The 27,249-nt window shown below is 41.0% G+C and overlaps 1 protein-coding gene across 1 annotated transcript in view; it reads right to left on the bottom strand.

Moving 5' to 3' along the window:
* Window positions 1-5,541: 5,541 nt before the first annotated feature.
* ELK4 (ETS transcription factor ELK4) overlaps window positions 5,542-27,249 on the bottom strand; it is a 34,798-nt gene continuing 13,090 nt past the window's right edge. The window contains exons 2-5 of the mRNA XM_058819437.1: window positions 15,217-15,432; window positions 11,634-12,563; window positions 9,528-9,644; window positions 5,542-6,083 (exon numbers count right to left, since the gene is read on the bottom strand). Coding sequence (XP_058675420.1) covers window positions 5,985-6,083; window positions 9,528-9,644; window positions 11,634-12,563; window positions 15,217-15,423 — 1,353 coding nt within the window. The 5' untranslated portion in view covers window positions 15,424-15,432 and the 3' untranslated portion in view covers window positions 5,542-5,984. The remainder of the gene's footprint in view (window positions 6,084-9,527; window positions 9,645-11,633; window positions 12,564-15,216; window positions 15,433-27,249) is intronic.

The raw sequence follows: 27,249 nt of genomic DNA, 5'->3' as shown, positions 1-27,249 counted from the left end.
GACATTTTATCCCAAAGATTCCATGGATTCTGGAACCTTGGGATGCTATAAATGAAAAAAAAAAAGGAATTTTCCAACCTTTAGGGTTTTATCCCTTCCTGACCTATTGCAAACAAAGCTTGAATGTGCCAAAATCTGGGACTGAATGTGCCAAATGTGCCAAAATCTGGCAAATTTTATCCCAAAGATTCCATGGATTCTGAGGCCTTGGGATGCTGTAAGTGAAAAACAAAGGAATTGTCCAATTCCAGGGATTTTATCCCTTCCTGACCTATTGCAAACCAGAGCAAAAAAAGGAATTTTCCAACCCCAGGGGTTTTATCCTTTCCTGACCTATTACAAACCTGACACTGAATGTGCCAAAATCTGGAACTGAATCTGCCAAATGTGCCAAAATCTTGAACTGAATGTGCCAAAATCTGGCAAATTTTATCCCAAAGATTCCATGGATGATGAAACCTGGGGATGTTGTGAAAATAAAGGAATTTTCCAACCCCAAGGGTTTTATCCCGTCCTGACCTATTGCAAACCTGAGCTTGAACCTGCCAAAATCTGACACATTTTATCTCAAAGATTCCATGGATTCTGGAACCTTGGGATGCTCCAAGTGAAAAACAAAAGGAATTGTCCAATTCCAGGGAATTTATCCCAAAGATTCCTCAGATTCTGAAGCCCTGGGATGCTCCGAGTGGAAATAAGGAATTGTCCAAGAGGAAATAAGGAATTGTCCAAGAGGAAATAAGGAATTGTCCAAGTGGAAATAAGGAATTGTCCAAGTGGAAATAAGGAATTGTCCAAGTGGAAATAAGGAATTGTCCAAGTGGAAATAAGGAATTGTCCAAGTGGAAATAAGGAATTGTCCAACCCTGGGGATTTTCTGGTTCCTGAGCTATTGCAAACCAGGAATGTGGGAATTGCATCCCCTGCTGGGGACAGCTCTGGAACAAAGCTCTGACCCCAAAACTGCTGCTAAAAAACCCCAAAATTCCTCCCTCACCCCCTTTTTCACCAGGATCCCCCTCCCAGGAAAGGCAGAACCCAAAGGTTCCTCACCCACGGGACATTTCTGTGCTCCTGCCACAAATCCTGAAAATCCACCATCCAACCAGAGCCAGCAGCAGCTCCAAATGGGGGAAAAAAAAATAAAATAAAATAAACCAAAAAACCAAAATTTCCAGAAGGAAAACATGAGTTCAGCTTCCAGATTTCCCTAAATCCTATTATTATTATTTTTTAAATTTTTGTGTTCCATGCAAACGTGACCAACATCAGGGGTTTTTTCCCATCTCCAAAATTCTGGGTTCTCGTTTATCTCCAACCAAACTCTCCCAATTCCACCAAAATCCTTTGATTTTCCACACAACCCAAGCCAGGCAGGCAAAAAAAAAATGATGCAAAAATCACCAAAATCCCCCAAAACCAAAGTCACTCCAGCAACAGGAACCTAAAAGAATAAAAAGCTTCTGTAATGCTGCGTTTTTATAAATTTTTTTTTGGTTTTTTTGCTATTTTTTAAATCACCACGGCACAGAACTAAAGCAGAACCTACTCTACACCCCGAAAATGAAAAATAAAATGTGACCCAGGAAAAGCTGGCAAGGAAATATTTCCCTTCAGGGACCTGAAAATTGCAGCAAAAGCTGCTCCTCTCCCTTTGCCACCATCCTGTCCACATTCAGTTTTATTTTTCCTCCCTCATTTTTATTTTTTCCTCCCTCATTTTTATTTTTCCTGCCTCATTTTTATTTTTTCCTCCCTCATTTTTATTTTTCCTGCCTCATTTTTTTATTTTTCCTCCCTCACTTTATTTTTCCTCCCTCATTTTTATTTTTTCCTCCCTCATTTTTATTTTTCCTCCCTCATTTTTATTTTTCCTCCCTCATTTTTATTTTTCCTCCCTCACTTTATTTTTCCTCCCTCATTTTTATTTTTCCTCCCTCATTTTTATTTTTTCCTCCCTCATTTTTATTTTTCCTGCCTCATTTTTCTATTTTTCCTCCCTCACTTTATTTTTCCTCCCTCATCTTTATTTTTCCTCCCTCATTTTTATTTTTTCCTCCCTCATTTTTATTTTTCCTCCCTCATTTTTATTTTTCCTCCCTCATTTTTATTTTTCCTCCCTCACTTTATTTTTCCTCCCTCATTTTTATTTTTCCTCCCTCATTTTTATTTTTTCCTCCCTCATTTTTATTTTTCCTGCCTCATTTTTATTTTTTCCTCCCTCATTTTTATTTTTCCTGCCTCATTTTTTTATTTTTCCTCCCTCACTTTATTTTTCCTCCCTCATTTTTATTTTTTCCTCCCTCATTTTTATTTTTCCTCCCTCATTTTTATTTTTCCTCCCTCACTTTATTTTTCCTCCCTCATTTTTATTTTTCCTCCCTCATTTTTATTTTTTCTCCCTCATTTTTATTTTTTCCTCCCTCATTTTTATTTTTTCCTCCCTCATTTTTATTTTTCCTGCCTCATTTTTCTATTTTTCCTCCCTCACTTTATTTTTCCTCCCTCATTTTTATTTTTCCTCCCTCATTTTTATTTTTCCTCCCTCATTTTTATTTTTCCTCCCTCATTTTTATTTTTCCTCCCTCATTTTTATTTTCCCTCCCTCATTTTTTTTATTTTTTCTCCCTCATCTTTATTTTTCCTCCCTCATTTTCATTTTTCCTGCCTCATTTTTATTTTTCCTGCCTCATTTTGATTTTTCCTCCCTCATTTTCATTTTTCCTCCCTCATTTTTATTTTTCCTCCCTAATTTTTATTTTTCCTGCCTCACTTTTTTATTTTTTCTCCCTAATTTTTATTTTTCCTCCCTCATTTTTATTTTTCCTGCCTCACTTTCATTTTTCCTGCCTCACTTTTTTATTTTCCCTCCCTCATTTTTTTTATTTTTCCTGCCTCATTTTTTTTTTTATTTTTCCTGCTTTACCTGGTGGAAATTTTCCCATCCAAGCCTCATTTCCACAGGAAAATCTGGATTTCTGTGGAAGTTTCTTGGAGAGGAGCCCACAAATATTATTATTTTTTTGGGGGCTTAACCCTCTGTCCAAAGCTATAAAAAACAATTAAGTGCACAAATTTTACAACAGCTAAATTGGCTTTTCTCCACAAAGGGAATAAAGGGGGAAGGGAAGCAATTAAATTGCAAGTTTTTAGTGCTCACTGATGAATTTTCAATTCAAATCCCAGCCTGCAAAATGTCAAAAAATCCAAGTATTTTTTGGTAGGCATCAAATTGGCCAACCCGAAAAAGTGCTGCTCTTTATTTACAAACAGCTCCAGGAATTTCCCAGAGCAGGCTCCAAAAACACAAAGCAAAATAAAAATAAAATAAAAAAAAAAAATCATAATAATCCCAGATCTTCGTGATCAACCGCAGCTTCGCTCCTGCGTTCCCAAAAAAAATAAAAATAAAATGAAAATAAAAATAAAAAGGTTCAATATTGCACATTTTTAAGAGGTGCAGGAATTTCCTCCTGCAGCTGCTGATGTCTAAATGTGAAGCATTTAGGAGCCAACAGGAGCTTGAGCTCACTCCCTGCTTCTCCACCTGAAAATTGAATTTTTTATCAATTTTTTATCTTTTTTTTTTTTCCTCCCACTTTTCCCCCGGGCAGGTGAACAATGCCCCAAAAATAAAAATGTTCCGCCCACCTGTCACATCAGGAATACACAAAAGTGGATTTTGGTTTTTTTTTTTGTTGTTTTTCAGTGTCAGGATACAAAAAGGGAAAAATCAAAGAAAAATCCTGGGTGTTGTGGCTTTTAAAGGGAATTCCAAGCCTGGAGAAGTGGCAGAAAAAAGAAAATTCTGGGGAAATTCTGAGTTTTCCATGGAAAAGGTGCAGAATTTACAGCACAGGGAAAATCTCCCTCAGCTCTGAGGATGCTGAAGGAAGAGATGTTTCCATCTGTTTTCTGGGAATTTTTGTGAGGAAAATCAGGAAAATTTTCCAGAATTTTCTGGGAATTTTGGTGAGGAAAATCAGGGAAATTTTCCAGAATTTTCTGGGAATTTTGGTGAGGAAAATCAGGGAAATTTTCCAGAATTTTCTGGGAATTTTGGTGAGGAAAATCAGGGAAATTTTCCAGAATTTTCTGGGAATTTTTGTGAGGAAAATCAGGAAAATTTTCCAGAACTGTGGGGGAAGAAGAGCAGTTTTAAGGGAATTTTTGTGAGGAAAATCAGGGAAATTTTCCAGAATTTTCTGGGAATTTCTGTGATGAAAATCAGGGAAATTTTCCAGAACTGTGAGGGAAGAAAAGCAGTTTTCTGGGAATTTTTGTGAGGAAAATTTTCCAGAACTGTGGGGGAAGAAGAGCAGTTTTAGGGGAATTTTTGTGAGGGAAATTTTCCAGAACTGTGAGGGAAGAAGAGCAACACTAATGCTGGGCTCTGGAATTGCAGTCAGACAGCAACCTCCCCTAAAATCCAGGGAAAATTCCCCCAAACCAAGGGAAAATTCCCCAAAAACCAAGGAAAATTCCCCCAAAACCCAAGAGAAATCCCTCAAAACTGCAGGAAAACCCCCCAAATTTGCAAGAAAAACCTCCCAGAACTGCAGGAAAACCCCCCAAAATTGCAAGAAAAACCCCCCAAAACTGCTGGAAAAACCCCCAAAATTGCAAGAAAAACCTCCCAAAACTGCAGGAAAACCTCCCAAAACTGCAGAAAAACCCCCCAAAATTGCAAGAAAAACCCCCCAAAACTGCAGGAAAACCCCTCAAAATTGCAAGAAAAACCTCCCAGAACTGCAGAAAAACCCCCCAAAATTGCAAGAAAAACCCCCCAAAACTGCAGGAAAACCCCCCAAAATTGCAAGAAAAACCTCCTAAAACTGCAGGAAAACCTCCCAGAACTGCAGAAAAACCCCCCAAAATTGCAAGAAAAACCTCCTAAAACTGCAGGAAAACCCCCCAAAACTGCAGGAAAACCCCAAAACTGCAGGAAAACCCCTAAAACTCAGGAAAACCCTCCCAAAACTGCAAGAAAAACCTCCCAAAATTGCAAGAAAAACCTCCCAGAACTGCAGGAAAACCTCCCAAAACTGCAGGAAAACCCCTAAATCTCAGGAAAAACCTCCCAAAACTGCAGGAAAGCCCCCCAAAACTGCAGGAAAACCCCCCAAAACCGCAGGGAAAATCCTCCCATCCTGCTGATCCAGCACGGAGCTCCCAGGTGTGGCACAAGAAATGTTTGGACTCCAGCATTGAAAGTCTGTGAGAAGTGAAAGGAGCTCATCCCACCCCTCATGGGAAGGGAAATATCCAAAATCCAGCCCCAAATCTTCTCCCCAGAATTGTCCTGGATATAAATTTGGAATAAATCCTTGAAGAAGAAAAAAAAAAAAAAAAAAAAAAAATAAAAATAAAGACAAAGGCAGCAGAAAAGTTCTGGTGCTTTTGTTGCTGCACAAGTTGTGGCGCCCTCGGGGCAGAGCTGGCAGCACAAACTCCAATATTCCCAAACTTTTCCTGGAATTCCAGCTTCCATCAGGATTCAGGGTTCTCCTTGCTGAGCACAGGAAGCAGAAGAACAGAGGGTTTTGTTTGTTTTTTGTTTGGTTTTTTTTTTGTTTTTTAGGCTTTTTTCCAAAAGTTTTTTTCCAAAAGTTTTTTTCCAGAGACAAACCTCCTCCGGTGCTGTTTGTGCAGGGTCAGTTGCTGCAACACCACCCAAAATTCCTTTTGGATACAGGGAAAAAAATTTTCCAAAGTGAGGAGGAGAAAAAAATTGGAGCTGCAGCTCCCATTAAGGCGTTTGCATATACATTCCCAACCTGGGTTCTTCCAAAAAAACGGGGAATTTTTGCACAAAAAAGGTGCTTTTTTTGTCTTTTTTTTTTTTTTTGGATTCGGGAATGGCAACAACTCCAACTCCAAGTGTTGAGAATCTCAGTGGAATTACAAACTGCTTGTTTTTTTTTTTAAAAAAAAAGAAATGTCCCGTCCTTGCCTTGCTGTGTTGCAGGGATGAATTCCTTGTGCTATGTCTTCTGCAGGTCTGGGGAAAAGGGGCCAGGGGTGGAGGGTCCATCCAGTCCAGACAGGGTAAATGGGCCATGACTGTTCAGCACGGATGGAAACTGAAAAATAAAACAAGAATCATCAAAAAAAAAAAAAAAATTTTTTTTAATTCAATGTTTATTCCGTATCTGTGCACAAAAAAAAAATAGGGCAAAAAAACCACCCCAAATGTAACAACAAAACGAAGCAAACCATCCCAGATTCCAAGGATGCTCTTGTCACTTTTAATTTAATTTTAATGCCAAGCAGTGTCACAGCGACCCCACAGCCTCATTAAAATGGGATTTTAATCCAGGTTCTGAGGAAAACAAGGGTTTAAATCACCCCCCAGTTAATTATCAGCTGTTTCCAAGCTGAAATATCAATTGTCATTCCAGCCCTCCTTGTTTATTTTATATCCTCATGGTAGAGATGAGGAGCTTCCTTCATCTCCGAGGAGATGACAGATCCCAGCCCAGAAAATTCCATTAAATTCTTTCATTTCAGTGAAATTAAATAAAAATTTAATTAAATTAGTTAAATTCTACCTTTTACCACAGCAAATTCAGGCAGCAAATGTAACTCCAGTGCCAGAGTGGCAATTCCAGTGGCAGAGTGGAAGTGTGAGGGAAAAACATCAGAATTACAACTAAAGGAGGATTTTTTTTCTTAAATATAGAGGATTTTTTCCTATTTAATAAAAAATCTCCTGGTCTTGGACACTTCCAGGGATCCAGGAGCAGCCACGGCTTCCCTGGGCAATTTCCCCATCCTCACAGGGGTGAATTTTATTATTTCTTCCATAAAAATCATCAAAAACTGTGCCACACATCAGCACAGAGATCAAACACACACTTTTTCTCCTCATGGTTGTGAGATTAATTAATATTTTTAGTTGTGAGGTTAATATTTTTAGTTGTGAGATGAATTAATATTTTTAGTTGTGAGATGAATGTTTTTACTTGTGAGATTAATTCATGTTTTTAGTTGTGAGATGAATTAATGTTTTTAGTTGTGAGGTTAATATTTTTACTTGTGAGATGAATTCATATTTTTAGTTGTGAGATGAATGTTTTTACTTGTGAGATTAATTCATGTTTTTAGTTGTGAGATGAATTAATGTTTTTCAGCAGGAATGATTGGAGCAATCAATAGAGTGGAAAATTTCTGAAATTCATGAAAATCTCAAGCAAAAAAAAAGTTACAGGGGGGAAATTTTTATAGGAAGACCAGATCTAAAAAAGAGAAATAATCTTTCTCTAAATGGGACTCCCTGGGAATGGGAATCCCTGGAAAAAAGGGAATCCCTGGAAAAGGGGAATCCCTGGAGAATTTTCTAAAATTTCTAATCCCTGGATAATTTCGAAAATTCAAGAAAATCTCAACCAAAAAAAAAAAAGTTACAGGGAGGAAATTTTTTACAGGAAGAACAGACTTAAAAAAGGAAAATAATCTCTCTCTAAATGGGAATCCCTGGAAAAATGGGAATCCCTGGAAAATGGGAATCCCTGGAAAATGGGAATCCCTGGAAATAATGGGAATCCCTGGAAATAATGGGAATCCTTGGAAATAATGGGAATCCCTGGAAAATGGAAATCACTGGAAAAATGGGAGTCCCTGGAAAATGGGAACCCTTGGAAATAATGGGAATTCCTGGAAATAATGGGAATCCCTGGAAAAATGGGAATCCCTGGAAAATGGGAATCCTTGGAAAATGGGAATCCCTGGAAAATGGGAATCACTGGAAAATGGGAATCACTGGAAAAATGGGAGTCCCTGGAAAATGGGAATCCTTGGAAATAATGGGAATTCCTGGAAATAATGGGAATCCCTGGAAAAATGGGAATCCCTGGAAAATGGGAATCCTTGGAAAATGGGAATCCCTGGAAAATGGGAATCCCTGGAAAATGGGAATCCCTGGAAATAATGGGAATCCTTGGAAATAATGGGAATCCCTGGAAAATGGGAATCACTGGAAAAATGGGAGTCCCTGGAAAATGGGAATCCTTGGAAATAATGGGAATTCCTGGAAATAATGGGAATCCCTGGAAAAATGGGAATCCCTGGAAAATGGGAATCCTTGGAAAATGGGAATCCCTGGAAAATGGGAATCACTGGAAAATGGGAATCACTGGAAAAATGGGAGTCCCTGGAAAATGGGAATCCTTGGAAATAATGGGAATTCCTGGAAAAATGGGAATCACTGGAAAAATGGGAGTCCCTGGAAAATGGGAATCCCTGGAAATAATGGGAATCCTTGGAAAATGGGAATCCCTGGAAATAATGGGAATCCCTGGAAAATGGGAATCCCTGGAAATAATGGGAATCCCTGGAGAATGTGAAGGAATCCCTGGGAGAATGGGAACGCCTGGGAAATGGGAATCCCTGGGAAATGGGAATCCCTGGGAAAAATGGAATCCTTGGGAAAAATGGGACTACCTGGAAAAGGGGAATCCCTGGAGAAATGGGAATCCCTGCAGAAGGGAAACCCTGGACAATGGCATTCCCTGGGGAATGGGAATCCCTTGAAAAGGGGAGTCCCTGGAAAAGGGGAATCCCTGGGGAAAATGGAATTCCTGGGAAAAAATGGAATCCCTGGACAATGGGAACCTCTGGAAAAGGGAACCCCTGGGAAATGGGAATCTCTGAGAATCCCTGGGAAATGGGAATTCCTGGGAATGGGAATCCCGGGAAAATGGGAGTTCCCCAAAAAGGGGAACCCCTGGGAGAATGGGAATCCCTGGGAATAGGAACCCCTGGGAAAAGGGGAGCCCCTGGACAACGGCATTCCCTGGGGAATGGGAATCCCTGGGAATGCCTGGGAATGGGAATCCCTGGAAAAGGGGAGTCCCTGGGGAATGGGAATCCCTGGGAATGCCTGGGAATGGGAATCCCTGGAAAAGGGGAGTCCCTGGGAATGTGATTCCCTGGAAGAGGGGAGTCCTTGGGGACAGCTCACCTGGAAGAGGGGAGTCCCTGGGAACGGGAATGCCTGGGAATGCCTGGGAACGGGATTCCCTGGAAGAGGGGAGTCCCTGGGAATGGGAATCCCTGGGAAAAATGGAATTCCTGGGAAAAAATGGAATCACTGGACAATGGGAACCCCTGGGAAATGGGAACCCCTGGGAAATGGGAACCCCTGGGAAATGGGAATCTCTGAGAATCCCTGGGAAATGGGAATTCCTGGGAATGCCTGGGAATGTGATTCCCTGGAAGAGAGGAGTCCCTGGGAATGGGAATCCCTGGGAATGCCTGGGAATGGGAATCCCTGGAAGAGGGGAGTCCCTGGGGAGTCCCTGGGAATGCCTGGGAATGTGATTCCCTGGGAAGGGGAGTCCCCGGGACACTCACCTGGAAGAGGGGAGTCCCTGGGAATGTGATTCCCTGGAAGAGGGGAGTCCCTGGGAAGGGGAGTCCCTGGGACACTCACCTGGAAGAGGGGAGTCCCTGGGACACTCACCTGGAAGAGGGGAGTCCCTGGGAAATGGGAATCCCTGGAAGAGGGGAGTCCCTGGGACACTCACCTGGAAGAGGGTGTTGGCGCCCTGCAGGCGGGCGGGGCTCAGCGGCGCCACGGGGCTCAGGGTGCTCCAGAAGTGGATGCTGGAGAGCAGCGGGCTGGGGGTCAGCAGGATGGGGGTCTGCGAACGGAGGGGAGCGGCCGTCAGAGGCTTCCACAGGGAATTCCGGCCTTTCCACACGGAATTCCGGCCTTTCCACAGGGAATTCCGGCCTTTCTCCACAAAATTCCGGCCTTTCCACACGGAATTCCGGCCTTCCCACACGGAATTCTGGCCTTCCCACACGGAATTCCGGCCTTCTCACACAGAATTCCAGCCTTTCCCCACAGGGAATTCCGGCCTTTCCACATGGAATTCCGGCCTTTCCACAGGGAATTCCGGCCTTTCCCCATGGAATTCCAGCTTTTCCACAGGGAATTCTGGCCTTTCCACACAAAATTCCGGCCTTTCCACACAAAATTCTGGTCTTTCCACACAGAATTCCGGCCTTTCCACATGGAATTCTGGCCTTTCCACAGGGAATTCTGGCCTTTCCACAGGGAATTCCGGCCTTTCCCCACAGGGAATTCCGGCCTTTCCACACAGAATTCCGGCCTTTCCTCACGGAATTCCAGCCTTTCCACACGGAATTCCGGCCTTTCCACACGGAATTCCGGCCTTTCCCCACAGAATTCCGGCCTTTCCCCACGGAATTCCGGCCTTTCCACAAAGAATTCCGGCCTTTCCCCACAGAATTCCGGCCTTTCTACACGGAATTCCGGCCTTTCCACACGGAATTCTGGCCTTTCCCCACGGAATTCCGGCCTTTCCACAGTGATTCTGGCCTTTCCCCACGGAATTCCGGCCTTTCCACACGGAATTCCGGCCTTTCCCCACAGAATTCCGGCCTTTCCCCACGGAATTCCGGCCTTTCCCCACGGAATTCCGGCCTTTCCACAAAGAATTCCGGCCTTTCCCCACAGAATTCCGGCCTTTCCACACGGAATTCTGGCCTTTCCCCATGGAATTCCGGCCTTTCCACAGTGATTCTGGCCTTTCCCCACGGAATTCCGGCCTTTCCACATGGAATTCCGGCCTTTCCCCAGGGAATCCCGGCCTTTCCCCACGGAATTCCGGCCTTTCCCCACGGAATTCCGGCCTTTCCACATGGAATTCTGGCCTTTCCCATGGAATTCCTGCCTTTCCCACGGAATTACAGCATGGAAATTCCAGCCTTTCCCCACAGAATTCCAGCCCTTCCCATAGAATTCCAGCCTTTTCCCTGGAATTCCAGCAGGGGATATACATTTCCCACTCGCACTACTCATTTCCCACTCGCACTACTCATTCCTCACTTGCACTACTCATTTCCCACTCGCACTACTCATTTCTCACTTGCACTACTCATTTCTCACCTGCACTACTCATTTCTCACTCACACTACTCATTTCTCACTCACACTACTCATTTCTCACTCACACTACTCATTTCTCACTTGCACTACTCATTTCCCATTTGCACTACTCACTTCCCACTTGCACTACTCATTTCTCACTTGCACTACTCACTTCCCACTCGCACTATTGATTTCTCACTTGCACTACTCATTTCCCACTTGCACTACTCATTTCTCACTTGCACTACTCATTTCCCACTCACACTACTCATTTCCCACTCACACTACTCATTTCCCACCTGCACTACTCATTTCCCACTCACACTACTCATTTCCCACCTGCACTACTCATTTCCCACAACTTTTCATTTCCCACTCACACTACTCATTTCCCACTTGCACTATTCATTTCTCACTTGCACTACTCATTTCCCACTACTTTTCATTTCCCACTTGCACTACTCATTTCCCTCCTGCACTACTCATTTCCCACTCGCACTATTGATTTCCCACTCGCACTATTGATTTCCCACTCGCACTATTGATTTCCCACTTGCACTACTCATTTCTCTCTTGCACTACTCATTTCCCACTTGCACTACTCATTTCTCACTCGCACTACTCATTTCCCACTTGCTGTTTTCAAGCCCAACATCATCGCTATTGTTAGTTTAAACAAAAAAAAAAAAAGAAAAGGAAGAAACCAGGAAGGGAATTCAGGGAGATTTGATCACCTGAGAGAAAAGTGCCGGAGTCAGAGAAGCGGTTGGGAGGGAAGGGCTGAGGATGCCCAGCGGGCTGGGGTCGCTGCCGGTGATGACCAGAGTGGGGGCCAGCTCCAGCCCTTTGGGTTTTTTGGCTCTGGAGAGGTGATTGGCGAACTCCTTCTCCAGCCCAGCTGAATCCTGCTGCTCCTTGGGCTCTGGGGACGGCTGCTGCAGGCTCTGGGCCTGCTCCAGCTGCTGGGAGGCCACGGACTCGATGTCCGTGTCAATGTCCAGCTCGGGGTTGGAGCTCAGCGGCGGCGAGGGCGGCGTGGAGGGCGCCTGGAGCGCGGGGGAAACCGAGGCAACGGGGGGCGTGGGGGCGTAGCTGGCGCTCAGGTTTGGCAAAGGCGCCGGAGGGGCCTCGGGGACGCTCAGCTTGGGCAGCACCAGAGTCTCCAGCGTGTGCAGAGTCTCCTCAGAGCCCAGCGGCAGCGAGGAGGCCGCGCTGGGGGCGGCAGAGGCCGCGGAGGTGACGGCCGCGGCCGAGGCGCCGGGCACCAGCGGGGCTGAGGGCGGCTTTTTGGAGGGCACGGTGACAAACTTGATGACAGAAGGGGCGGCGTCCTGAGGTTTCTTCTCCGCCAGCTTCTCGGCCGGGTTCTCGATCTTGATGGACCTGAAGAGCTTCACGCCGGAGGAGTTGAGGGAGTTGAGGGTGAAGGAGGAGTACAGGCCCGAGTGGATGTAGTCGTTGCGGCTCGAGGACTTTGCGCACGGCTGCGATTTCTCCTTGCCGCAGCTCTCCGCCTCCTTGGGGGCGCTGGTGACCTCCCCAAAGCCGGGCACTTCGGGGTCCCCCTCCGCCCTGCCCACCGCAAGGGGGTCCATGTTGAGGATCTCGGGGTAGGACACAAATTTGTACACAAACTTCTTCCCGTTCACCTTCTTAATGATATTCTGGTGGAGAAGGAGACAAAAGTATATTTAGATCTTTCTCCAGATTAATTTTCTTCCTGCAAGCACTGCCTAAAATAGGCAGAGGAATTAAAGTCTGTAATCTTTCAGCCAAAAGAAAAAAAAAATAAAAAAAAAAAAGAATGTTTCTTCTTTTCCTGTTTTAAAAACACCCTGAGTGTTCCAGTTCTGTTCTCGGAGCTGGCAGACAAAACACTGCAACAGGTGAGCTTAACCTGACATTAAACATACTAAAAACAGCTTAAAAAATGCCAAGAAATTCTGATTAATATTAAAAAAATGCTCTTTACTCCCAGCAAGGATCACTTAGCTGGGTGCACTATGGGTAATTTAACAGAACTTGCTAAATGTTTTCTCCAGGACTGCAGAGCTGAGAGCTTGCACTTCAAACCAAACCACCTTTATTCTTAATAAGATGCTAATAAAGGAAAATAAGCAGCTGAACTCGTCAGCAGAACGCAGGCTAATCAGTTATTTCAATACCACAGAACAGCATCTGTCAAACTTGTTTTGCTCCTCAGCAAAATGCCACACACACTCTGCACTCGGAATTATCCTTATTTATCATTCCCTGATTGCTGCTGAGATCTCTCAGTGCCAAAAGCAGATTTGTGGCAGCCAGCGATGAGCACCAGCTCCCTCCTCCCGCCTGCTCCAGGCTCCTCAGAAACTGGGGGTTATTTTTATCTGCTCCACTCACACACGGGATAAAGGGAAACAGAGGTGAGAAACTCCAAGATGTTGGATAAACAAAAGCTTCTTACTCTGCTGGGCTGAAAACAGTGCGCAGAGCGAAGGTGAAATACACAGAGAAAATAAAAATATTTAGGGATGGAAAATGTTTATTTTGAAAGGAATAAATGCAAAGAGAAAGCTGCAAAAAGATCTGGAAGTGGTGCAATGTTCAGGCTCTCCATCATCATCGTCTCCCTATATAAACTCTATTATATAAACTATATTTTTCCCTATTTTTTTTACCATTTCTGACTACACCAAACAGAATTTCCACAAATATTTTCAAGCAGAACACTCATCATTCTGGGTAAGATACAGTGGGAATTAAACCAGGCAAAATATTAATTCAGTATCTCCAATAGATTCTCTGTTAAATTAATGCAGCTTAAACTTCTTCCTGTGAAATAAAAACTCTCCCTGGGCTTTACCTGGATTTTAACCCTTAAAACTCTCCCTGAGCTTTACCTGCATTTTAAAGCTTAAAACTCTCCCTGTGCTTTACCTGCATTTTAACCCTTAAACGTCTCCATTGTGCTTTACCTGCATTTTAACCCTTAAAAGTCTCCCTGTGCTTTACCTGCATTTTAACCCTTAAAACTCTCCCTGTGCTTTACCTGCATTTTAACCCTCAAAACTCTCCCTGTGCTTTACCTGCATTTTAACCCTTAAAACACTCCCTGTGCTTTACCTGCATTTTAACCCTTAAAACTCTCCCTGTGCTTTACCTGCATTTTAACCCTTAAAACACTCCCTGTGCTTTACCTGCATTTTAACCCTTAAAACACTTCCTGTGCTTTACTGGGATTTTAACCCTTGCTGGGTGTGTATTTTTAGAAGGGGGATGAGGATCCAAAGGCAAACTTGGATGAGCAAAGCCACCAGAACCTCCCAACACAAAGCAGCAAAACTCTCCCTGAGCTTTACCTCGATTTTAACCCTCAAAACTCTTCCTATGTTTTACCTGGATTTTAACCCTTAAAACTCTCCCTGTGCTTTACCTGGGTTTAACCCTTAAAACTCTCCCCATGCTTTACCTGCATTTTAACCCTTGCTGGGTGTGTGTAAATCTCCCTGTGCTTCACCTGGATTTTAACCCTCAAAACTCTCCCTGTGCTTTACCTGCATTTTAACCCTCAAAACTCTCCCTGTGCTTTACCTGCATTTTAACCCTTAAAACACTCCCTGTGCTTTACCTGCATTTTAACCCTTGCTGGGTGTGTATTTTTAGAAGAGGGATGAGGATCCAAAGGCAAACTTGGATGAGCAAAGCCACCAGAACCTCCCAACACAAAGCAGCAAAACTCTCCCTGAGCTTTACCTGGATTTTAACCCTCAAAACTCTTCCTATGTTTTACCTGGATTTTAACCCTTAAAACTCTCCCTGTGCTTCACCTGCATTTTAACCCTTAAAACTCTCCCCATGCTTTACCTGCATTTTAACCCTTAAAATTCTTCCTGTGCTTCACCTGGATTTTAACCCTCAAAACTCTTCCTATGTTTTACCTGGATTTTAACCCTCAAAACTCTCCCTGTGCTTTACCTGCATTTTAACCCTCAAAACTCTCCCCATGCTTTACCTGCATTTTAACCCTTAAAACTTCCTGTGCTTTACTGGGATTTTAACCCTTGCTGGGTGTGTATTTTTAGAAGGGGGATGAGGATCCAAAGGCAAACTTGGATGAGCAAAGCCACCAGAACCTCCCAACACAAAGCAGCGAGGAGGAAACAGCGCGGCGATAAACAAAATTAAAAACCAACCAAGCGCCTTTAAACAAAGCAGCTCAACTTCCTTCAAGCTGGCACAGCAAGGAGAGGAGGAGGAGGAGGAGGAGGAGGAGGAGGAGGGAACAAAGCTCCTTAGCTCAGAGGGATAAGGATTGGAGCAGGATTTCCAGCCTACCTTCACGTAGTAGTAGCGCAGCGCCCGGCTGAGTTTATCATAGTTCATGCTGGGCTTGTTCTTACGGATCCCCCAGAGCCTGGCCACCTCCTCTGCCTGCAGCAGCTTGAATTCCCCGTCGTTGGAGGTCCAGCAGATGATGTTCTTGTTCTGGGGCTCTTGCAGCAGCTGGAGGAGGAACTGCCACAGGGTGATGGCACTGTCCATAGCAGAGAGCTGCAATTCACAAAGCAAGGTTAAGCCCGCAGCATTTCCCTCATTTCTCTCCCTACAAGGGGGTGAAGGGAAAAAAAAAAAAAAAATAAAGGAGCAGGGATTGTTATTTCCAAAGGCGGCGAGAGTAAAAAATTATTAGTCACCAGTCGTGAAAGATGTTCCCTGCAGAAGTGAGGGGCTGAGTGCCAACTCTGGCGTCTCCTCCCACATGTCAGTACTGTTCACATGGGTTATATTTAGCCTCATTTAACTAAATCAGGTCACTTTGGGTAAGTTGCAGTGAGTCACTACCCCCCAAAAAAAAATAAAAAATGTTTCCAAGTTGTTCCATGTTCACCCACTCCGGCCTGTGGTGCTTGGTGAGAAAGAGCTCGGGTGCAGCCAGGTAGGGATCAAAGCACCCCCTCAGCTCCTCCTTCCCGGCTGCTCCCACCTCAGAGCCAGGAGCTGCACAGCTCCAGGAAGATGCCAGAGCCAAAACAACTCAGTTCCCCCTCAGTTTCCATTCCAGCCTCTCAATCACCCCAATCTCCCTTCAAATCCTTCTTTTCTAGGTATCAACCCTGGTTTTTTTAATGAGAGTAAACACAAAACTAAATTAAAATTATTCCAAACGCGGCCTTTGCTTGACTCTCCATCCCTGCCATGTCTTACCCAGTCAATGATTTAGGCTGGGATTTTCTAGGACTGAGATCAATGATTTGGGCTGGGATTTTCTAGGAATGAGATCAGTGATTTAGGCTGGGATTTTCTAGGACTGATACCAATGATTTAGGCTGGGATTTTCTAGGACTGATACCAATGATTTAGGCTGGGATTTTCTAGGATTGATATCAATGATTTAGGCTGGGATTTTCTAGGACTGATACCAATGATTTAGGCTGGGATTTTCTAGGACTGATACCAATGATTTAGGCTGGGATTTTCTAGGATTGATATCAATGATTTAGGCTGGGATTTTCCAGGACTGATATCAATGATTTAGGCTGGGACTTTGTTGGATACCAGTTCATTCCTGCTCTAAAGTTGTTGATCTTCCCTCCTGCTCCCACAGCACAAGCAGAAAACAGAGCCAAAACAACTCAATTCCCCTCAGTTTTCAGTCTCCCAATCTCCCTTCAAATCCTTCTTTTCTAGGTATCAACCCTGGTTTTTTTTTTAATGAGAGTAAACACAAAACTAAATTAAAATTATTCCAAACGCGGCCTTTGCTTGACTCTCCATCCCTGCCATGTCTTACCCAGTCAATGATTTAGGCTGGGATTTTCCAGGACTGAGATCAATGATTTAGGCTGGGATTTTCCAGGAGTGATATCAATGATTTAGGCTGGGATTTTCTAGGACTGATATCAATGATTTAGGCTGGGATTTTCCAGGACTGATATCAATGATTTAGGCTGGGATTTTCCAGGACTGATATCAATGATTTAGGCTGGGATTTTCCAGGACTGAGATCAATGATTTAGGCTGGGATTTTCCAGGACTGATATCAATGATTTAGGCTGGGATTTTCTAGGACTGAGATCAATGATTTAGGCTGGGATTTTCTAGGATACCAGTTCATTCCTGCTCTAAAGTTGTTGATTTTCCCTCCTGCTCCCACAGCACAAGCAGGAACCACACAGCTCCAGGAAGATGCCAGAGCCAAAACAACTCAATTTCCCCTCAGTTTCCATTCCAGCCTCCCAATCACCCCAATCTCCCTTCAAATCCTTCTTTTCCACATATCAACCCTGGTTTTTTTAATGAGAGTAAACACAAAACTAAATTAAAATTATTCCAAACAGGCCTTTGCTCCATCCCTGCCATGTCTTACCCAGTCAATGATTTAGGCTGGGGCTTTCTAGGACTGAGATCAATGATTTGGGCTGGGATTTTCTAGGAATGAGATCAGTGATTTAGGCTGGGATTTTCTAGGACTGATATCAATGATTTAGGCTGGGATTTTCTAGGATTGATATCAATGATTTAGGCTGGGACTTTGTTGGATACCAGTTCATTCCTGCTCTAAAGTTGTTGATCTTCCCTCCTGCTCCCACAGCACAAGCAGAAAACAGAGCCAAAACAACTCAATTCCCCTCAGTTTTCAGTCTCCCAATCTCCCTTCAAATCCTTCTTTTCTAGGTATCAACCCTGGTTTTTTTAATGAGAGTAAACACAAAACTAAATTATAATTATTCCAAACGCGGCCTTTGCTTGACTCTCCATCCCTGCCATGTCTTACCCAGTCAATGATTTAGGCTGGGATTTTCTAGGACTGAGATCAATGATTTGGGCTGTGATTTTCTAGGAATGAGATCAGTGATTTAGGCTGGGGCTTTCTAGGACTGATATCAATGATTTAGGCTGGGATTTTCTAGGACTGATACCAATGATTTAGGCTGGGATTTTCTAGGACTGATACCAATGATTTAGGCTGGGATTTTCTAGGATTGATATCAATGATTTAGGCTGGGATTTTCCAGGACTGATATCAATGATTTAGGCTGGGACTTTGTTGGATACCAGTTCATTCCTGCTCTAAAGTTGTTGATCTTCCCTCCTGCTCCCACAGCACAAGCAGAAAACAGAGCCAAAACAACTCAATTCCCCTCAGTTTTCAGTCTCCCAATCTCCCTTCAAATCCTTCTTTTCTAGGTATCAACCCTGGTTTTTTTTTTAATGAGAGTAAACACAAAACTAAATTAAAATTATTCCAAACGCGGCCTTTGCTTGACTCTCCATCCCTGCCATGTCTTACCCAGTCAATGATTTAGGCTGGGATTTTCCAGGACTGAGATCAATGATTTAGGCTGGGATTTTCTAGGACTGATATCAATGATTTAGGCTGGGATTTTCCAGGAGTGATATCAATGATTTAGGCTGGGATTTTCTAGGACTGATATCAATGATTTAGGCTGGGATTTTCCAGGACTGATATCAATGATTTAGGCTGGGATTTTCCAGGACTGATATCAATGATTTAGGCTGGGATTTTCCAGGACTGATATCAATGATTTAGGCTGGGACTTTGTTGGATACCAGTTCATTCCTGCTCTAAAGTTGTTGATCTTCCCTCCTGCTCCCACAGCACAAGCAGAAAACAGAGCCAAAACAACTCAATTCCCCTCAGTTTTCAGTCTCCCAATCTCCCTTCAAATCCTTCTTTTCTAGGTATCAACCCTGGTTTTTTTTTTAATGAGAGTAAACACAAAACTAAATTAAAATTATTCCAAACGCGGCCTTTGCTTGACTCTCCATCCCTGCCATGTCTTACCCAGTCAATGATTTAGGCTGGGATTTTCCAGGACTGATATCAATGATTTAGGCTGGGATTTTCTAGGACTGATATCAATGATTTAGGCTGGGATTTTCCAGGACTGATATCAATGATTTAGGCTGGGATTTTCTAGGACTGAGATCAATGATTTAGGCTGGGATTTTCCAGGACTGATATCAATGATTTAGGCTGGGATTTTCCAGGACTGATATCAATGATTTAGGCTGGGATTTTCCAGGACTGAGATCAATGATTTAGGCTGGGATTTTCCAGGACTGATATCAATGATTTAGGCTGGGATTTTCTAGGACTGAGATCAATGATTTAGGCTGGGATTTTCTAGGATACCAGTTCATTCCTGCTCTAAAGTTGTTGATTTTCCCTCCTGCTCCCACAGCACAAGCAGGAACCACACAGCTCCAGGAAGATGCCAGAGCCAAAACAACTCAATTTCCCCTCAGTTTCCATTCCAGCCTCCCAATCACCCCAATCTCCCTTCAAATCCTTCTTTTCCACATATCAACCCTGGTTTTTTTAATGAGAGTAAACACAAAACTAAATTAAAATTATTCCAAACAGGCCTTTGCTCCATCCCTGCCATGTCTTACCCAGTCAATGATTTAGGCTGGGGCTTTCTAGGACTGAGATCAATGATTTAGGCTGGGATTTTCTAGGACTGATACCAATGATTTAGGCTGGGATTTTCTAGGACTGATACCAATGATTTAGGCTGGGATTTTCTAGGACTGATATCAATGATTTAGGCTGGGATTTTCTAGGATTGATATCAATGATTTAGGCTGGGATTTTCCAGGACTGATATCAATGATTTAGGCTGGGACTTTGTTGGATACCAGTTCATTCCTGCTCTAAAGTTGTTGATCTTCCCTCCTGCTCCCACAGCACAAGCAGAAAACAGAGCCAAAACAACTCAATTCCCCTCAGTTTTCAGTCTCCCAATCTCCCTTCAAATCCTTCTTTTCTAGGTATCAACCCTGGTTTTTTTTTTAATGAGAGTAAACACAAAACTAAATTAAAATTATTCCAAACGCGGCCTTTGCTTGACTCTCCATCCCTGCCATGTCTTACCCAGTCAATGATTTAGGCTGGGATTTTCCAGGACTGATATCAATGATTTAGGCTGGGATTTTCTAGGACTGATATCAATGATTTAGGCTGGGGCTTTCTAGGACTGATATCAATGATTTAGGCTGGGATTTTCCAGGACTGAGATCAATGATTTAGGCTGGGATTTTCTAGGACTGATATCAATGATTTAGGCTGGGATTTTCCAGGACTGAGATCAACGATTTAGGCGGGGATTTTCTAGGACTGATATCAATGATTTAGGCTGGGATTTTCCAGGATTGAGATCAATGATTTAGGCTGGGATTTTCTAGGACTGATATCTGCCAGTTCATTCCTGCTCTACAGTTGTTGATGCATAAATTCAACAAGGACAGACCAGGCAGAAAATATTTTACCATTTCTGACTACACCAAAGAGTATTTCCACAAGTATTTGTCAGCAGAACACTCATCACTGTGGAAAAGATACAGTGGGATTTAAACCAGGCAAAATATTAATTCAGTATCTCCTATAGATTTTCTGTTTAATTAATGCAGCTTAAACTTCTTCCTGTGAAATAAAAACAGGAAAAAATGCTCTGGGATAGTGAATAACACTAGATATAAATAATATTGGATACACATAATATTTTTCCCTATTTTTTTACCATTTTTGACTACACCCATCATTCTGGATAAGATACAGTGCAAATTAAACCAGGTAAAATATTAATTCAGCATCTCCTATAGATTCTCTGTTTAATTAATGCAGCTTAAACTTCTTCCTGTGAAATTAAAACAGGAAAAAATGCTCTGGGATAGTGAATAAAACTGGATATACATAATATACATATATATATTGTATATATATATACACTGTATATATATATATACACACACACATGTATATACATATATATACACATGTATATACATATATATGTATGTATATATATACTGTATATATACTGTGTGTATATATATACACATATATATACATAATATACAGATAATATATTAGATATGCACTATATTTTTCCCTTTTTTTTTTACCATTTATGGCATAGTAACACTGGATATACATAATATACATATATCCTGTGTATATACATATATATATATATACATACACATAATATACATATAATATATTAGATATACACTATATTTTACCCTATTTTTTACCATTTCTGGCATAGTGAATAACACTGGATATACATAATATACACATATATATATTGTGTATATATATATATATATATATATACACAGTGTGTATATATATATACAGTGTATATATATATATACACATATATATATATACACATAATATACATATAATATATTAGATATACACTATATTTTTCCGTTTTTTTTTTTACCATTTCTGGGATAGTAACAATGGATATACATAATATATTGTGTATATATATACTGTATATACATGTATATACATATATATACTGTATATATACTGTATATATATATATACATATATATACATTATATACAGATAATATATTAGATATGCACTATATTTTTCCCTGGTTTTTTTTAACATTTCTGGCATAGTGAATAACACTGGATACACATAATATACATATATATATTGTATATATATACATAATATACATATAATATGTTAGATATATACTATCTTTTTCCCTATTTTTTTCCCATTTCTGGAACAGTAACACTGGATATACATAATATACATATATACATATACATATATATATATACTGTATATATACTGTGTGTGTATATATATATACATATATATACATAATATACAGATAATATATTAGATATACATTATATTTTTCCCTATTTTTTTACCATTTATGGCCTAGTGAATAACCCTGGATATACATAATATACATATATATATATTGTGTATATATATATACTGTGTATATATATATATATACACACACACATGTATATACATATATATATGCATGTATATATATACACTGTATATATACTGTGTGTATATATATACACACATATATATACATAATATACAGATAATATATTAGATATGCACTATATTTTTCCGTATTTTTTTACCATTTATGGCATAGTGAATAACCCTGGATATACATAATATACATATATATATTGTGTATATATATATACTGTATATCTATATATACACACACACATGTATATACATATATATGCATGTATATATAATATATACTGTATATACACTGTGTGTATATATACACACACACATATATACATAATATACAGATAATATATTAGATATGCACTATATTTTTCCGTATTTTTTTACCATTTATGGCCTAGTGAATAACCCTGGATATACATAATATACATATATATATTGTGCATATATATATACTGTATATATATATATATATACACACACATGTATATACACACATATATGCATATATATATATATATATACTGTATATATACTGTGTGTATATATATACACACACATATATATACATATTATACAGATAATATATTAGATATACACTATATTTTTCCCTATTTTTTTACCATTTATGGCATAGTGAATAACCCTGGATATACATAATATACATATATATATATATATATACACACACATGTATATACATATATATGCATGTATATATATACACTGTATATATACTGTGTGTATTATATATACATACATATATATACATAATATACGGATAATATATTAGATATACACTATCTTTTTCCCTATTTTTTACCATTTATGGCCTAGTGAATATCCCTGGATATACATAATATACATATATATATATACACACACATGTATATACATATATATATGCATGTATATATATATACTGTGTATATACTGTGTATATATATACACACACATATATATACATAACATACAGGTAATATATTAGATATACACTATATTTTCCCCTATTTTTTTACCATTTATGGCCTAGTGAATAACCCTGGATATACATAATATACATATATATATATTGTGTATATATATATACTGTGTATATATATATATACACACACACATGTATATACATATATATATGCATGTATATATATATACTGTATATATACTGTGTGTATATATATATATATACACACACATATTTATACATAATATACAGATAATATATTAGATATGCACTATATTTTTCCATATTTTTTTACCATTTATGGCCTAGTGAATAACCCTGGATATACATAATATACATATATATACTGTGTATATATCTATACTGTATATATATATACACACACATGTATATACATATATATATGCCTGTATATATATATACTGTATATATACTGTGTGTATATATATACACACACATATATATACGTAATATACAGATAATATATTAGATGTGCACTATATTTTTCCCTATTTTTTTACCATTTATGGCCTAGTGAATAACCCTGGATATACATAATATACATATATATATATATTGTGTATATATATATACTGTATATATATTTATATATATACACACATGTATATACATACATATATGCATGTGTATATATATACTGTATATATACTATGTCTGTATATATACACACACACATATATATACATAATATACAGATAATATATTAGATATACACTATATTTTTCCCTATTTTTTTACCATTTATGGCCTAGTGAATAACCCTGGATATACATAATATACATATATATATATTGTATGTGTATATATATATATATACTGTGTATATATATATACACACATGTATATACATATATATGCATGTATGTGTATATATATACTGTATATATACTGTGTGTATATATATATATACACACATACATATATACATAATATACAGATAATATATTAGATATACACTATCTTTTTCCCTATTTTTTTTACCATTTATGGCCTAGTGAATAACACTGGATATACATAATATTGGATATACATTATATTTTTTCCCCTAGGAAAGGGGGTCCAGGGGATCCATCTGGCTGAGTTTGATACTCAGACATTAATCCCAGGATACTCAGACCCTGACCCCAATCCCCAAAGCCAAGGCAGCAGAGCCGGGTGCTGCCCCTGGGAGCCTGCCTGCCCTGGCAGCTCATCCCAAATCCTTTTATTCCAATCCCATTAGCGCCCAGCACACTCAGCCAGCCCTAAATAAGGCAGGCAACGGTGTGCAGAGCAGGCTGCGCTGGGACAGGGTCACAGCTGACAGCTCACACCGAGCTCTGGGCAAAACGAGGTGCCCCACTGCATGGCACCTTTCTGGGCACCTTTCTGGGCACCTTTCTGGGGCACCTTTCTGGGCACCTTTCGGGCACTGCAGCCCTTGTGCAGAATCCCTGCCTCGTGGCACACGCTGGCGATGTGACATTGATGCTGCAATTACAAGCAACAATCTCCAAGGGAAGGCCACCCACAGCCGCGAGGTGCTTTCCCTGTTAATTACTGCACAACTCCCTGCTTGCCCTAATTAATTACGGAGCACTCGAAGAAACTGGAGGCTGCGCTTGAGACTCTTCCCACAGCTCTCTGTGCTGTGCCAGCTGATCCATACGGGATTTCGGGAGCAGGAAAACACCTTAAAAATCCATACAGGATTTAGGAAAGCACCTTAAAAATCCATACAGGATTTAGGGAGCAGGAAAACACCTTAAAAAATCCGAAAACACCCTAAAAAATCCATACAGGATTTAAGAAAACACCTTAAAAATCCATACAGGATTTAGGAAAACACCTTAAAAATCCATACAGGATTTATGGACCAGGAAAACACCTCAAAAAATCCATACAGGATTTAGGGAGCAGGAAAACACCCTAAAAAATCCATACAGGATTTAGGGAGCAGGAAAACACCCTAAAAATGCGAAAACACCCTAAAAAATCCATACAGGATTTAGGAAAGCACCTTAAAAATCCATACAGGATTTAGGAACCTGGAAAAGCCATACAGGATTTAGGGAGCAGGAAAACACCTTAAAAATCCATACAGGATTTAGGAAAACACCTTAAAAATCTATACAGGATTTATGGACCAGGAAAACACCTCAAAAAATCCATACAGGATTTAGGGAGCAGGAAAACACCCTAAAAAAATCCATACAGGATTTAGAAACCTGGAAAAGCCATACAGGATTTAGGGAGCAGGACAACATCTTAAAAAATCCATACAGGATTTAGGAACCAGGAAAACACCTTAAAAATCCATACAGGATTTAGGGAGCAGGAAAACATCTTAAAAAATCCATACAGAATTTAGGGAGCAGGAAAACACCTTAAAAAATCCATACAGGATTTAGGAAGACACCTTAAAAATCCATACACGATTTAGGGAGCGGGAAAACACCTTAAAAAATCCATTCGGGATTTAGGGAGCAGGAAAACACCTTAAAAAATCCATACAGGATTTAGGGACCAGGAAAACACCTTAAAAAATCCGAAAACACCCTAAAAAATCCATTCGGGATTTAGGGAGCAGGAAAACACCCTAAAAATCCATAGAGGATTTAGGGACCAGGAAAATCCATACAGGATTTAGGGACCAGGAAAATCCATACAGGATTTAGGGACCACGAAAACACCTCAAAACCCTTCCAGAACCGCTTGGTGCTGCCGTTTACCCCAATTTATCCCAAACTGGGAATGCCGGGGCTGCGTTATCCTGGGGATGATGCAGCCACACGTGAGAGGAGAGGAGAGCACGAGGGTTGGGCTCTGTCACCCAGCAGAGCTGTCACAGCACTGGGATGAGCTGGGCTGGGCTCTGTCACCCACCAGAGCTCTGGGATGAGCTGGGCTGGGCTCTGTCACCCAGGTCAGAACACTGGGATGAGCTGGGTTGGGCTCTGTCACCCAGCAGAGCTCTGGGATGAGCTGGGTTGGGCTCTGTCACCCAGCAGGGCTCTGGGATGAGCTGGGCTGGGCTCTGTCACCCACAAGAGCTCTGGGATGAGCTGGGTTGGGCTCTGTCACCCAGCAGAGCTGTCACAGCTCTGGGATGAGCTGACATGGAGCAGGCACACCGAGCTCAGTGATAATTCCCACGCTCAGTTCATCTCCAGCAGCACTGCAGCAAAAATTGATGCAACATGGAAATCACATTAGCAACAGGATTGCACAGTGGCAAAGGCTTGGTTTTTTTAATTTTTCCCCACCCATCTTGCTAAAAATCCACACAGTTTCATCCCAGAATTGAACTGGTGTTAGTTATTTCATGGGGCTGCTTCCCTTCCACCTTGCTGTTAATTCCAAGCTTACCCAAGGCTTTTTTAAAATCTTTTTTCCATCCCTCCTACTCAAACTCCACGCAGTTTCATCCCACAATTGAACTGCTGTTATTTCATGGAGCTGCTTCTCTTGAGGAAGTTCCACCTTGCCTTGCTGTTAATTCCAAGCTGACCCAAGCCTGTTTTTGAAAATTTTCCCCCCACTCCTCGTGCTAAAAGTCCACACAGCTTTCATCCCAGAATTGAAAGCTTTCATCACAACAATTGAACTGGATTTAGTTATTTCATGGGGCCGCTTCCCTTGAGGAAGTGCCACCTTGCCTTGCTGTTAATTCCAAGCTGACCCAAGGCTTTTTTTTTTTGCTTTTATCCACCTCTCCTGCTAAAAGTCCATGCAGTTTTCATCCCAGAATTGAACTGCTGTTCTGCTTTCCTTGAAGTTCCACCTTGCTGTTAATTCCAAGGTGACCCCCTGCCCCGCATGACTGAGGGTGAAATGTTCTCTCAGTTTACTTTGTAAACAACACTTCAACTTTTCTAATCCTCTCACAGCACAAAACCCCTCCCAAACCCAACTGCTTCTCCTCCAGGATGAGCACACCAATAATTACCAACACCCCACTCCAAACCATCCTTTTGTGAAGGCTTTTTCCCTCCTAAGAGCCCATGGAGAAAATTGATCACACAAAATGTAAAATTAAAAGCAGAACAGGTGAGTTGAGCGTTGCTAAACGTGAGGAAAAGGTTTTTCCTTCTCCAGCACCCAGGGATGAGAAATGGCTCAAGAACCCCCTGCCCCAGTTTGTAAACAACTTTTGTATTTCAACTTTTTAAATCTTTGTATTTTAAACTAAAATTGTATTTAAAATAAAAATTTTAAATACAACTTGTATTTCAACTTCTTAAATCCTCTCACAGCACAAAACCCCTCCCAAACCCAAATGCTTTTCCTCCAGGATGAGCACACCAATAATTACCAACACCCCACTCCAAACCATCCTTTTGTGAAGGCTTTTTCCCTCCTAAGAGCCCATGGAGAAAATTGATCACACAAAATGTAAAATTAAAAGCAGAACAGGTGAGTTGAGCGTTGCTAAACGTGAGGAAAAGGTTTTTCCTTCTCCAGCACCCAGGGATGGGAAATGGCTCAAGAACCCCCTGCCCCTCATGACTGAGGGTGAAATGTTCCGTTTCATTGTGCAAACAACACTTCAACTTTTCAAATCCTCTCACAGCACAAAACCCCTCCCAAACCCAACTCCTTTTCCTCCAGG

The sequence above is a fragment of the Ammospiza caudacuta genome, chromosome 24 (genome assembly GCF_027887145.1).
Source record: "Ammospiza caudacuta isolate bAmmCau1 chromosome 24, bAmmCau1.pri, whole genome shotgun sequence".
NCBI classification, from domain to species: Eukaryota; Metazoa; Chordata; class Aves; order Passeriformes; family Passerellidae; genus Ammospiza; species Ammospiza caudacuta.
Note: the sequence above shows the minus strand (reverse complement) of the source record. Positions and strands in the feature narration are given on the sequence as shown.